The sequence below is a fragment of the Mobula birostris genome, chromosome 17 (assembly GCF_030028105.1).
Source record: "Mobula birostris isolate sMobBir1 chromosome 17, sMobBir1.hap1, whole genome shotgun sequence".
NCBI lineage: Eukaryota > Metazoa > Chordata > Chondrichthyes > Myliobatiformes > Myliobatidae > Mobula > Mobula birostris.
In genome coordinates this window covers 24,606,819-24,621,405 of record NC_092386.1, presented here as the reverse complement: position 1 = coordinate 24,621,405, position 14,587 = coordinate 24,606,819, and the positions used below count along the sequence as shown (strand labels likewise).

The 14,587-nt window shown below is 37.9% G+C and overlaps 1 protein-coding gene across 2 annotated transcripts in view; it reads right to left on the bottom strand.

The window, feature by feature from the left end:
- mcc (MCC regulator of WNT signaling pathway) overlaps positions 1–14,587 on the bottom strand; it is a 133,401-nt gene that overhangs the window by 112,586 nt on the left and 6,228 nt on the right. For both annotated transcript variants that reach the window (XM_072281397.1, XM_072281398.1), the window contains exons 2-3: positions 10,842–11,089; positions 6,990–7,201 (exon numbers count right to left, since the gene is read on the bottom strand). In XM_072281397.1, coding sequence (XP_072137498.1) covers positions 6,990–7,201; positions 10,842–11,089 — 460 coding nt within the window. The remainder of the gene's footprint in view (positions 1–6,989; positions 7,202–10,841; positions 11,090–14,587) is intronic.

The following is a 14,587-nucleotide window of genomic DNA, read 5'->3' as shown; positions in this document are numbered from 1 at the left end:
TACGAGACTGCTTGTTATGAGTAAAGAAGGGCAACCAACTATAAAGTGAAGGGCAAGATAGAGGCTTATGGACAACATTAGATCAAATTACGATGAGCTACCTTTAAGACCTGATAATTGAACACGAAAAGTTTAGAAAGTAATCAAATCCAGAATGGGAATGACAAAAACATAATGTGAAGTGGTAAAGCCTATATGGGAGCAAGTAGGTGCAGGCGTAAGGATATGGGAAAAATTTGATTCCCTTAATTGTTTTCTACAACTTTGCACTGATAACATCTCGGCCATTTCATTTCGTGGAATACTCAAAGCGCTTAAAAGACAACTCAAGTTTCACAGAAATTAGAATGTATCAAAGATTTCTATACAGATTTAGGCTGGCTGAGATGTAGTACATTGAGAACTTTTTTTTTGCTGAAGTAGAAACTGTTCTGTGAAACGTAATGGAATAAAATGACCAGTGAAGAGCTGAAACAGCCAAAGATTACAAAAGATCAAAAAGGAAACAAATACTTAATGAACAAAACTACATTCGGATAAAAAGTACAATAATAAAGCACATTGGGTTATAAAAATACTAGCTGTAGAAGGTTCATCTGTAGAACACACTGTGATTTTGAGAAAATGTCACAAAGATCTGAATTTAAGAGGAAAAATGCATCTAGTCAAGAAATGGGTGATTTAGTTGATATTATGTGAAACAAAGAAATATGCCACTAAATTGTTACAGCAGGTTGCCAGCATGTGCTCAAAACCAGGAGCCCCAAATCTCAGTGGAAACTGCTCATCGAGCCTAATTTTAATGGATGTCGTGGCCCATCAAGTCTGAAGAGTGAGCTTGCCACTTTGTTCTGCTTCACTGCGGGCCAGCTGACTCGCTAGTAACAGCCTGCAGGCAAGTCTGGAGAGCGAATGGGAGGCAAGCATAGACCCAGGGAGGAACAACAAACAGGTCCTGAAACAACCACAAAATGATCTTTCAACATCAATACAAGACCTGTGCTCATTGCAGACTGTTGCTGAGAAATCCGGAAAAAGTTTAACAGTGACCCAAATTCACAGATTATGAGCAACCCAATGTACTGCAGATTTTTACAATTATAAAATGGACATTTTGCTCAATTTCCACTTATCAGCCTAATGGTTTACATAAGCTAGGAAATATTTTCACCAAGATCCAACATAAGCTTTCTCAAAAATTCATTCAAAAAACATATCGGAAAATAACTAAGTGAAGTACAAGAATGAAAGAAATTAAAAATGTAGGTAAAACAAATTAAAAGCAGCTGCAAGGCAACAACAAGCAACAGAAAATAAATGGTGAACATGCAATTGAAAATCCTGAACGTATGCAGAATAGAGAAGAGTATAAAAGCAAGTTGCAATAAATATTTGAAATAAAGTGGTTCAACCACAATTGGAATGTTGTACCCAGATCTGCTGACTGCACTTTAGGAATGGTGTGAAGGCTTTATAGAGGGTGTGGAAAATATTTGCTCTGATGGTTTCTGGGATACTTTATTGCAAGGAATGTTCGGAGAACTGTGATTGATCTCTTGGGACAGAAGAGATATGAAAGGGGTTATCATATAAAAAAGCTTATCAAATACGTTTTGGAAATCTTAGGACTTCCAACCACTGGTTCCTGTTTATCCAAAGCACAAGTTATTTCTTCAAAAAAATTCAATATATGATTTGGAGAAATATTCAAATTGGTAAAATCGTCAAAAATTAGAGGATATAGGTGATTGACAAAGCAGGGTCAATATGATGTCTAGTACTGGTTATTTGACTAGACTAGCTGCTGGATTTTTGAATGATCCAGGGGCACGAGTTGAAATTCATCGATGAAGAAGGTGAACTCAAACAGTTAAAACAAAACCAGGAATTTAAAGCTGGTCTCCATAGCAGTAACATGGAAAGTACTGCATTACCACAAACCCATTTGGTGATTGGAAGAAAATCTGTCAACTGGCTTCCCAGCCTCACTGTGACTTTTGATCCATCGGTGCAGTTGATTTTTAATTGTCTCTCCCAGCAATGACAGAGCAAAATCTTCTGTAAAATAATTCATTTACCCCACGCAGGCCCAATCTATCAGATAAAAACAGGTTCTTGTCATAACATTTTCAGATTTCCTTCTCAAATCCAAGCCAGTGGCAACTGCCTTCCAGCTATCCCACAGTTCAGCAACAACTCTGAAAATGCAAGTTTAAACAGGCTTCACCTCCACCATCAAGTACAGAAACGTTCCTGATTGCAAACACTGAAAATTGAAAGGAGGGGAAATACTTTATACAGGAGCTTTGGTATCGAACAGGAACCAATGACACTTTACCATCTACATAAATAGATCCTATTAAAATTACTATTACGCATACCTGTAATGAATATCAAGATTTTTTTTTAGAAACTTTATGTATAATTATATTATTTACAATATGGGAGGCCAATTGACTCAACTAGTCTATGCGAACTCTCATGTATTTCCACTTCCCAATTAACTTTTCTCTTTCACATCACTATCTTTAGGAAATTTACAATAGCCATTTAACCTCTCAACTATCATGTTTTTGGGATGCGGGATAAAACTCAAGTCAACAGGGAAAACTTAATGGTCCGAGGGGAAAACATAGATGCTCTAAACAGACAATGTCTAAGATCAGGTGTAAATTCAGGACACTGGAAATATAATGTAGTGGGACTGTTGCATGAAGGTGCAACTACAGAATAAACTATTTCTGGAAATTCTGTTTGTACTTGGTTCTTGAAGAAGTATCTATTAAGTTTAAAGATGGGCAGTTTAATTCTGTAAGGCTTGACACTTAGACAGATTGTAATTGTTATAATGTTTTCCTTGGTTCCCATTCGATGATAATGCTCTTGTAAAACGCATTTTCTTCTTTCGATTATCTAATGTGAACTCAGTTCACGTCATATTCTTAACTATTACTGAAACTCAATTCATAACAAATTAGAGCCAGGCTTATCACTCAAGCAGTTCAACTTTTTCAATCAAAGACCATTTATATTTTGGAAGATAACATAAAAATAATATGGGAAACAGTCTGACATTAAGATGAAGAACAGCATCATACATGAAACTACAATTCAATAAGGGTAATCAAAATTAAAATTCAATCGGTATAGGCCTTGTTCACTTAATCTTTCTTTTTTGAGAAACATATTATCCTAAGATTCAATTAAGCAAACCTCTGCTACAATTCCTTCTTTACACTTACATAATATTCCACGAGTAAAGAGATCAAACTTGTTCTTATACTGACTGCAGTTTCTTGGGGGTTCTGTGTAACGGAGCAAAACTTCCTGTATACATATCCTCCTACAATAAAGGCCATAATGCAGTTTTCCCTATTAAATGTCTATTGTATCTGCATGTTAGTTTTGTGATTGATGTACAAGGGCTCCCATGTCCTTACTTTCAACATTTAAAAATAACACCATCTTGGTTTACTACCAGTGGAAGCCTTCATATTTTTGTACATATCTTGCTATTCACTTAACCCATATTTATTTCCTTGAAATATCTCTGAAACTTCCTCAGAGGCCACACTATCATCCAATTTTATAACATAAGGAACACTGAATTTGTTTATCCCCTCATCCAAACCACTAAAATCAATCGAACACATCAGGGAGTCCCATTACATCACTACATCATCTCTTTAACCATTGTCTCCCAACCAGATATGACCAATGAATCCCAATTTCGTTTTTTTTTTGCTGTTAACCAAACTTCAGTCATTGCCAGAACATCACTTCCAATCAATGTGTGCTTTAATTTTGTTTAATAATCTCTCTGGCACCTCATGAAGGCCTAATGGAAGTCCAAGTACAGTACATATTCAATTCGATCAGAGCAAATCCATACCTCAAACCTATTTTGCCACAATGGATCTATGCCCACCGAAACACAAAAAATTTCAATACTGGTGAACAATTTGTTAATTTATTACAACATCTCTTGCCCTATGGAAGAAGGAATTTCACATTTCCACAACATTTAACTTGCTGATTAATGTTGGCACCCAATCTTCTAAACTCTTAGATAATTTTTCATATCCTTCCCCGAATTCCTTCAATTGTTTTGTCCTTTAAATCCCTCCCTCAAATAAATCCAGTTAAATATTTAAGTTTGAATAGCCAGAGAGAGAGAGAGCTTAATTAAACCTGACTCTGGGAATTCTAGTTAATTTCATTGAAAGAATTTTGGTTTTCATTCTAAGTTAAATACGATAACTTTGGTCAACTTTGCACTCATTTTAGAATAAATCAAAGTTTATATTAGTGTACATCCAATCTCTTTGAGGTGACAACTCTGAATGGTAAGGAAAAAAAATGCACTTTTGCATGTTCTTTACCTTAGCAATAGTGATACCCCAATTTCTCTGGCCTGCAATGTGCAGTTGCAAAGGTAGCAAAAGGTATTTTCCCTCAGTGGAATTGACAACATTCAAAACATCCACACTGCATACACTAATGCAGAAATTCTCATCCACTCTCGATAATTCATCTCTCCTCTACAGGTTGTACTGCTTCACAGCTTTTTTCAGCACAAAGGAAAAACAATGAAGTGACAAATTTCAAATACTGTATTTGTAAACTAATCTTGATGTCTGATGTCCTGAAAACAATCAGACTACTACACAATGTAAAACAATTTTTAATAGCATACTAAACCATGTGTATTGCTTAGCAGTCATTCAGCCTCCAAAAATGTTATTTATCCAAAAGAGAGTTATCAAGTATGAGATTATTTCAAAATGGATTCAAAAGTTATATTTTAAAACATATATGATCTTTATCTTCCTTTGGTTATGTTCCAAATATTATTTAGTGCTCCAAAATGTTTTAAAAAGTTGCTTTTATATAACATAAGAGACCCAATCAGTCCTTAAGAAAGCTGTCATTCAGTATGACTGATCCAACATCAGCCGCAGTATTACCCATCTTCTCTCTCTCTCCATACTCTTCAGTTCTCTTATTTTGTGTGTGTGAAAGAGAGAGATTTGAATGTACTTAATAACCCCCACCTCCACAGTAGAGAAGGCTAAAGATTCACAATCCTGAAAATGAATTCTTCTTCACCTCTGTATGAAACTTTTGATTCAGAACAGAAATAGGATCTTTAGCCCAACTTGTCCATGCCAAGCAAAATACCCATCTACACTAACCCCATTTGCCTGTATTTGGCCTACTGCTCTCTAAACCTTTCCAATCAGAAATCTATCCAAATGTTTGTAAATATTATAATTGTTCTCACATCTATCACTTCCTCTGAAGGTGGCCTGGATGATGGGGAGATGAGTGCCCATGATGGAGCTGGCTGAATTTACAACTTTCTGCAGCTTTTTCTGATCCTTTGCAGTGGTCTCGCCAAACAAGACAGTGATGCGACCAGTTAGAATGCTCTTCATGGTACATATGTAGAAATTTGCTAGTGTCTTTGGTGACTTACCAATTCTCCTCTATCTCCTAATGAAATATAGCCACTGGTGTGCCTTCTTTGAAATTGCATCAATATGTTGGGCTCAGGATAGATCCTCAGAGATGTTGACACCAGGAACTTGAACTGCTCACTCTTTACACTTCCTATCCCTCAATGAGGACTGGAGTGTGTTCCCTCAACTCCCCCTTCCTGAAGTTCAATCAATTCCTTGTTCTTACTAATGTTGAGTGCAAGTTGTTGCTGCGACACCACTCAACCATTTGATCTATCTCACTTCTGTACGCCTCCTGATCACCATCCGAAATTCTGCCAACAGTTGTGTTGTTGGCAAATATATAAATTCAAACAAGCGCCTGAGAGTAACCAACATCAGATAAGTGGAGGGCAATTATTCAACGATCTTAAGTCACTGGGTAACTTTGAAATCAGGGGCAAGAAAACAAATGTGATCAACACCCCGGTGGATAGCTTGATTTTTAAAAAATATTTGGTACTGAAAACACAAATCAAATTCCCCATTTCTTAGCTGTAAAGAGTAAAAAAGATTTCATAGAGAAGAGGACAAAACAGAAAATTTGCAGGCACATTTCTTCAAATAATTACTGAAGAAAATAAGGGATAAGATATCATAGACTGATCAACAGCTTTATAAAAATAAAAGCTGAAAACAAAAAACACTGATGGCAATCCTATGCAACAGAAAATACAACACACTGCCACCAGCCCCACAAGTCTTGTCTGGCTCCCAGCCATATCAGGTGCCCAGTATAGGCTTGTCCGCAGTCTTGAGATTCCCCACAACAACCCAGCTCAGAAGATGACTTATAACATCACCACGGAAGCAAATGAACCCTAAATGTAGCATTGTGGAGGATGCAGTTGAAGACTTGAGGAAATCAAGAGCTATGCAAAGCTACAGAAGAGTGGAATTGAGACCAAAATCAAATCAGCGTTAATCCTAGTGAATGGCAGAGCAGACAAGATGGATTATCCAGTCAATTCCTCCTCTTGTGTTTGTATAACCTTCACTTAAGTTAGTTACACACAAAGGATGTATTTGATACATTCAAATTAGACAAATGACAAGTAGAGTTTGTGTTTTGCCATCATCATGACTTTGATTCAAACAACTTTGAGTAGGGAACCATTTCAAGGCCAACTCCCAATCATCATCAGCACTGTTCTTTTTCATATCCATGCTCTTAAAAAACTGTATCAACTACAAAACACAGGCAAGAACTTCAGTGGCTATTATCAAAAAAATTCACACACCAAAGCAAACATTAGATGTCACCAAGAATGCCAACTGTTGTAAATGTCTGCATAATGGAATAATCAACAAGAATCAGGAACAAATGGTTGTCTAAAAATATTTTATATAATACTATGTACTCTCACCAGATTTATTACGAGCAAACCTTAAATCCCAGGTATGCACTTGAAACGCATTCTTATTTACTTGGATAACTTATTTTATAGATGGAATGAGAAAGATTCACATAAGGAGAGCAGCACTCACTGTGTTGGCTAACTCCAAGTAACCACCACTCATTGGCTGGCTCAAGCTTGAAGCCTGTGCTAAGAGTTTCTGTAAAACAACTTGCTGATCCAGGTTAACACCACCATATTCTAATAGTTTCTGAACGGTTGGTTGAGTATTTAGTTCTGGGCTCTGAAGATCCCGAGCTCCAGAATCATACTCCCAGCTCTCTCTGGCTCCTGACATCGCACCTGGAGAGAAACAAAGAAGTGACTTAGAAGGTAGAAATGCACCTGAGCAGTTCATAAACAATGTAACACCACGTTTACTATAGTTGTCAGATACTGTGTTTAGTTCTGAAATACCAACTTACTAGCTGCATCGAAATGTAAATTATTTAAAGGGGCTGGGAAGGTGAGTCTTTCAGGAAAGGATTTGTATATTATTACATTGAGCAATCAGGCAAGGAACATAATGTCGATGGCTACGTCTACACTACGCCGGATAATTTTGAAAACGCTAGCTTCGAGTAAAAACGACAGGCGTCCACACTAAGCGTTTTTCAAAATATTTCTGTCCACATTAGATGGATATTTGGGCCAATCTCCTCCTACTGGGCATGCGCAGGACACACAGAAAACAAGCGAAGAGGAAACGGTATACTTGGTGCACGCTGATCCAGTTACAGAGTAGAAAAACTTTAAAGGAATTGCTCTTGGCTCTCACACAGGAGGACTTAAAACTAAAAAAAACAAATACTGGAGCGTATGGAGGCAACCGACAGGGACTTCACGGACAGTATGACCCAGCTGACGACGAACATTGAAAAACTAACTAACTCTGTTGCATTAATAAAGCACCTTGTTAAATGTATAAAACATGTCTGCATCAGTGTTATCTCGTATTTCCATACAATGTTACATTAGGCTGTTACACATCTATTGTCAGAGAAGTACTTGTACTTGCGTAAATAGGTAAACCACCTTCATACAAGCAAGGACAGAAAACGGGGCAAAGTGAGTATACTTATTTATTCAGTAAGCTATGGGTCAAAGTATTTGGTGAGTACATTTCTAACTCTTCTGGCTTCAGTCTCGTTGCCGTCTGTTCTGAAATTGTTAGGTTATGTGGGGGAGTGCGTTCAAGAAAACAACGAAATGCCGCACTGCGGCCATCTGTTCCGGCACATCATGACAGCGTTTTTAAATAATCAAAAAAGCTCACTTTACAATTTAACTGTCACGCCATTCACACTGACTGCGCGTTCTGAAAGCCGTAAGGCAGTACTTGCACAGTACGAAGCAGAAAAAGCATTGTTGTTGTGGTGTTGTCATGACAGCATTTTTAAATCTCTCTGTTTACCCCGTACCACTACAACGGATATTAGGCATTTTCAGATTTATTCACTCTGGAGACCATTTCTGAAAATCTCCATTTTCGGGGAATGAAAACGCTGTTTTAGTGTGGACGGAGGGTCAAAACAAAGAGAAAAAGCTTTGTTTTCAAGATTATCCAGCGTAGTGTGGACGTAGCCTATTAGGTGGAGAAGTGGCTATCTGAATAGAAGATTGTAAAACAACGCAACTGATAATGCTCAGTCAGGTATAAATACTGGAGCATTTGGATAGGACTGAAGTTGTTAAGTTATTGTAAGAGTAGTATGAATTTTGAAGAAGTTGTGGAGAAAGAATGAAATTTCCTAAGAATGCTTTATGAACCAGCAATAGCAAACTATTTTCAACAAAACACCATGTGCAGTAAAGACAGGATGAAAAAGGAACTTCCTTACAAAGCAGATTGCTACAAGGTCATCCTACACACTTCTATTCAAGAAGATAAACGTTTCAAGTTTCACAAGTCTTTCCACATAAAAATCCGATTCAAGATAGTCTATTGCATTTTAGTTATACCAGTATTTGGAACAAAATATTATCCTGGGGCTCAGTGATCAAAAAGGATTCATGACATATGATCTACTGTATTGCTTAACCACAATGACCTGGAAGTGGTACAAGAATTAAACAATTTATTTCTTGTCTGCTTCTACAGCAGCAAATCACAAAGAAAGAGCAGAAACTGCTAGAGTCCTAGGATTCAATGATAGTAAAGAACAAAGTGGTCAATATTAGTTAATAAGAAAAGGGATAGGAGAAATTATTAAGACTATTAAGCTCTGGTACATACTGCAAGGATCTGAAAAATGGTAGAAGAGAAGGCCGATGCATTTCCTAAAATATCCCAAATTCTAAGATCAACTTCATGGACTGAAAAGTTTCAAATAAAAACTTAATTTTCAGGTAAACAGGGGAAATAGAATTACAGGAAAATTTGCCTAATATTAGCAACAGAGAAAATTCAAGAATCCATAAAACAAGAATATGGTAACCATGCATATGGAAAAGAGATGTGAACATTATTATGCAGAGTAAACATTGTTATACCTGGTATGCAAAATTTAGGCTATGTCCACACTACACTGGATAAATTTGAAAACGCCGGTTTCCAGTAAAAACTACAGGCATCCACACTAAGCGTTTTTCAAAATATCTCCGTCCACATTAGACAGATATTTGGGCGAATCTCCTCCTACTGGGCATGTGCAGGACACACAGAAAACAAGCGAAGAGGAAACGGTATACTTAGTGCATGTTTGTCCAGTTACAGAGCAGAAAAAGTTAAAAGGAATTGCTCTTGGTTCTCACGCAGGAGGACTTAAAACTAAAAAAAAAACAAATACCAGAGTGTATGGAGGCAACCGACAGGGAGTTCACGGACAGTATGACCCAGCTGACAACGAACATTGAAAAACTGACTAACTCTGTTGCATTAATAAAGCACCTTGTAAATGTATAAAATGTCTGCATCAGTGTTATCTTGTATTTCCATTCAATGTTACATTAGGCTGTTACACATCTATTATCAGAGAAGCACTTGCATAAATAGGTAAACCACCTTCATACAAGCAAGGACAGAAAACAGGGCAAAGTGAGTAAGTATACTTACTTATTCAGTAAGCTATGGGTCAAAGTATTTGGTGAGTACATTTCTAACCCTTCTGGCTTCAGTCTCATTGCCGTCTGTTCTGAAATTGTTAGGTGGTTGCATTCAAGAAAAAAATGAAATGCCGTGCTGCAGCTATCTGTCATGACAGCGTTTTAAAATAGTCAAAAAAGCTCACTTTACAATTTAACTCTCACGCCGTTTACACCAACTGCGCGTTATAACAGCTTGCGCAGTACCAAGCAGAAGCAGAAAAAGCATTGTTGTTGTGGTGTTGTCATGACAGCATTTTTAAATCTCTCCAGTTACCCCGTACACACTACAACGGATATTAGGCATTTTCAGATTTATTCACTCTGGAGATCATTTCTGAAAATCTCCGTTTTCGGGGGATGAAAACGCTGTTTCAGTGTGGACAGAAGGTCAAAACGAAGAGGAAAAGCTTTGTTTTCAAAATTATCCGGCGTAGTGTGGACGTACCCTTACAGTGCTAGATAAAGAAACATAATCACCCTCTAACAGCCCCATTACTCAAGACTCACATACCACAGCTTTATCCTTATCTATCTCTCCGATCACCTTGTTATTTAAATTTGACCTTTACCTTTCTTTCCCTGTTCCAGCAACAGTCTCAAAGTGAAATGCTGTTTATTTTTCCATCTATGTTGTCTGAACTACTGAGCATTTCCAGCACTTGCTGTATTTTACTTCAAGACCCAACTGTTTCTAAATGGCCTAGCTCACCATTCAATTCTAACAAAAAAATATGCCCAATATTCCACTTCCCCAAAGAGAATGAATAAACTCCAATTACAAATTCTGTCTAATATTATGTTTTGTCACAATAAAGAACACACCAAAACTGTTTTTCCCATTGTCCTATTTACTTACCAAGACTGTTGTCACTGCTGGTTGGCCATGAAGCGATTCGATCACGTAATTTTCTTTTTTTGCAACATTCATCTGACTTAACTGAAAGTTCTCCTTCTTCTTTTCTTATTTCAGACACCAACTGCATACGACAACGTGCAAAATCCTCAAAGGAAATCTTGCCATTCTCATCTGCTCCCAATTGATGCATAATCTCTGCAACAGATTCTTCCATGTTTAGTTGTCGACACACCATAAGCAAATCATTCCTGAAGAGAGTTAAACAAAGATCACTACACTTATAGAAACACAATCCCTTGGCATGGCAAAATTAAAGCATTTTGTTGACTATATGTTTAATAAATGGTACTAAGCTATTTTCTCCTATGTTACAGTAATATTTAACTTAAGGTTTTTGCTTGCAAATATTATAAAGTTTGCCAAAGATGCCTCAATTTAAATAATGTAGATACATATAAAGGAAGCATTATTTCACAAGTCTTATTTTGGAAACAAGCCCAGAATCAAATCTGTCTGCTCAAGCATGTCATCTGAATGTTAACTTTCCAGTTAAACTTTAAGCATTCAAAAAGATAAAATTTTGATGATTGGAAGTAACAGCTTTTATACTTAAAATCATCAACCACAAAATGGTCTTAAATGCAACTTGGAAAAAGTCTGTTTCTTATAAAGACCTTCTGGCTTTCATTATCTTTCAGTGCTTAAAAAAGTAAAATATCTGAAGAGGGCAAAACTAAATAAAAATAACAAATATGTTAATACATCCACAACAGAACAGTAGGTACTGAGGCCTAACAGCTAAGAAAAAAAAAGTTTTGAGGACTCATTCTGAGAGGTATTATGACAAACAGCTCATTAAAACTGCAATCAGAATTGAGTTGATTATCACATCAAGAAATTTTACTATGTTTCCAAACTAAGTAAATAATACAAAAGAGAAATAGTGAGGGAATGCTCATGGACCATTCAGAAATCTGATGGTGGAGGGAAAAATGGTGTTCCTAAAATGTTGAGCATGGGTCTTCACGCTTATATACATCCTCCCCAATGGTAGTATTGAGAAGAGGGCATGTCCCAGATGGGAAGGCTCATTAATGATGGATGTCACCATTTTGAGGCATCGTCTTTTAATATTTTTAATATTTAATATTTGTAATCCAGGGAGTGGAAAGCGCAGAATCAAATATCGCTGTGATGATTGTATGTTCTAGTACCAATTGTTTGGCGACAATAAAGCATAAAGTAAGGTCTTTGGAAGATCCGGGCCCAACATATTGATGCAATTACAAAGAAAGCAGGACAGCGCTTATATATCTTTATGAGTTTGAGGGCACTTGGTATGTTATTAAAGACTCTCACAAACTTCTACAGATATAGAAATGAGGTTGGTTACGACTAGAATAAACTCCTGTCTCAGCAAGGACCTGGAACCACTGCAATTTGCCTATCACCACAACAGGCCTACAGCAGATGTAATCTCATTAGCTCTTCATGCAGCTTTGGATCACCTGAACAAATTAAGTACCTAGGTCAGGGTGCTGATTATTGACTATAGTTCAGCATTTAACACATCATTCCCACAGTTCTGATGGAAAAGCTCCAGAACCCGGGCCTCTGTACCCACACCCCCCCAACCCCACAACTGGATCTTTTACTCTCTAACCAAAAGACCACAATATGTACGCATCAGAAATACACCTCCACCTCGCTGACAATCACCACTGGCACACCTCAAGGATGTGTGCTTAGCCCACTACTCTGAATTCATGACTATGTGGAAAGGCACAGGTCAAATGCCATCTATAAATTTGCTGACAATACGGTTGTTGGCAGAATTTCAGATGGTGACAAGGGCATAGATGAGCAAGATATTTTAGCTAGTTGCGTGATGTCACAGCAAAAACCTTGCACTCAACGTCAGCATGTCCAAAGAACTGATTGTGGACTTCAGAAAGGGTAAGACAAGGGAACACATACTAGTCCTCAGAGGAATCAGAAAAATGAGCAATTTTAAGTTCCAGGTGTCAATAGCTCTGAGGATCTATCCTGGACCCAACATATCGATGCAGCTACAAAGAAGGCACAACAGTGGCTTCATTAGGATTTTGAGAAAATTCGGTTGTCAATACAGACACTCACAAATTTCTACAGATGTACCACGGAGAGCATTCTAATTGACTGCATCACTATCTGGTATGGGAGGGTGTGGTTGCTACAGCACAGAATCAAAATATACCACAAATTACACAACATATGCCAGTGGTATTACACCTGGTTCTGATGTACCGTGGAGTGCATTTTAACTGGTTGTATCACCATCTGATATGGAGGGGCCACTGCACAGGATGGGAAAAAGGGGCAGTAAGTTGTAAACTCAGCCAGCTCCATCATGGTCACTAGCCTCCACAGCATTGAGGACATCTTCAAAAGGCGATGACACAAAAAGGTAGCATCCATCATTGCGAACCCCCATCATCCAGCACATGCCCACTTCTCACTGTTATCATTAAGGAGGTATAGGAGCCTGAAGACACACACTCAATGATTCAGGAACAGGTTCTTTCCCTCCGCCATCAGATTTCCAAATGGACAATGAGCCCATGAACTCACTATTTTTTTCCTCTTTTTGCACTACTCATTTAATTTTTTTTAAAGATTTTTCATTGTAATTTACAGATTTTTTACATTGCGTATTACAATGTACTACTGCCCCAAAACAACAAATTTCACGATATACACCAGTGATATTAAACCTGATTCTGAGATGCCCTTGATCTTTTCTGGGGAAGGTATGTCTTGTACAGAAGGGACGGGTTACACCTGAACTCGAAGGGTATCAATATTCTTGCGGGCTAATTCTTGTTAGAGTTATTGGGGAGGGTTTAAACTAGTTTGGCTGGGTTTGAGAACCATAGTAACAGGTTAGAACAGGGGTCCCCAACCTTTTTTGCACCGCGGACTGGTTTAATATTGACAATATTCTTACGGACCGACCGACCAGGGGTGGGGGTTGTTCAAGTAGGGTTAAACTCACCTCAACTTGTCTTTTGCCAACTTTCTCACTCCCAAATAAGGGACAAAAGTAGCAATCAAATACGGGACACTTGGGTATACCCCAAGAAAGACTACCGTAACCATGAAGCCTTGCGCAGGCACCTCTGTGCGCATGCGCATGTGTGTACATGCCGATTTTTGTCCACAAATCGGTTTTGGCTTAATCTTCCCGACGACACTGTACATACATTTCTACTTTATATAGGCTGTGTATTTATTATATCATTCTTGCTTTTACTATATGTTAGTGTTATTTTAGATTTTGTGTTATTTGGTATGTTTGCTAGGTTATTTTTTGGGTCTGGGAACGCTCAAAAATTTTTCCCATATAAATTAATGGTAATTGTTTCTTCGCTTTACGTCATTTCGGCACGAAAGGTTTCATAGGAACGCTCTACCTTAGCGGGGGAAATACGGGACAAGGGCGGTCCCGTATGGGACAAACCAATTTAGCCCAATACACGGGATGTCCCGGCTAATATGGGACAGTTGGCAACCCCATGTTCAAGTTCAACAGTGCATGACAGGGAATGAGGAAAGGTACAGCTGACTCATATCGTTTCCTCGCGGACTGGTAGCACATGCTTTGCGGCCCGGTGGTTGGGGACCGCTGGGTCAGAAGATGGGGCAGTTATGTAAAGGTTGATGCTGCGTGTAAAGAAATTGTGAAGACAGAAAATCAGTGGAAAGAG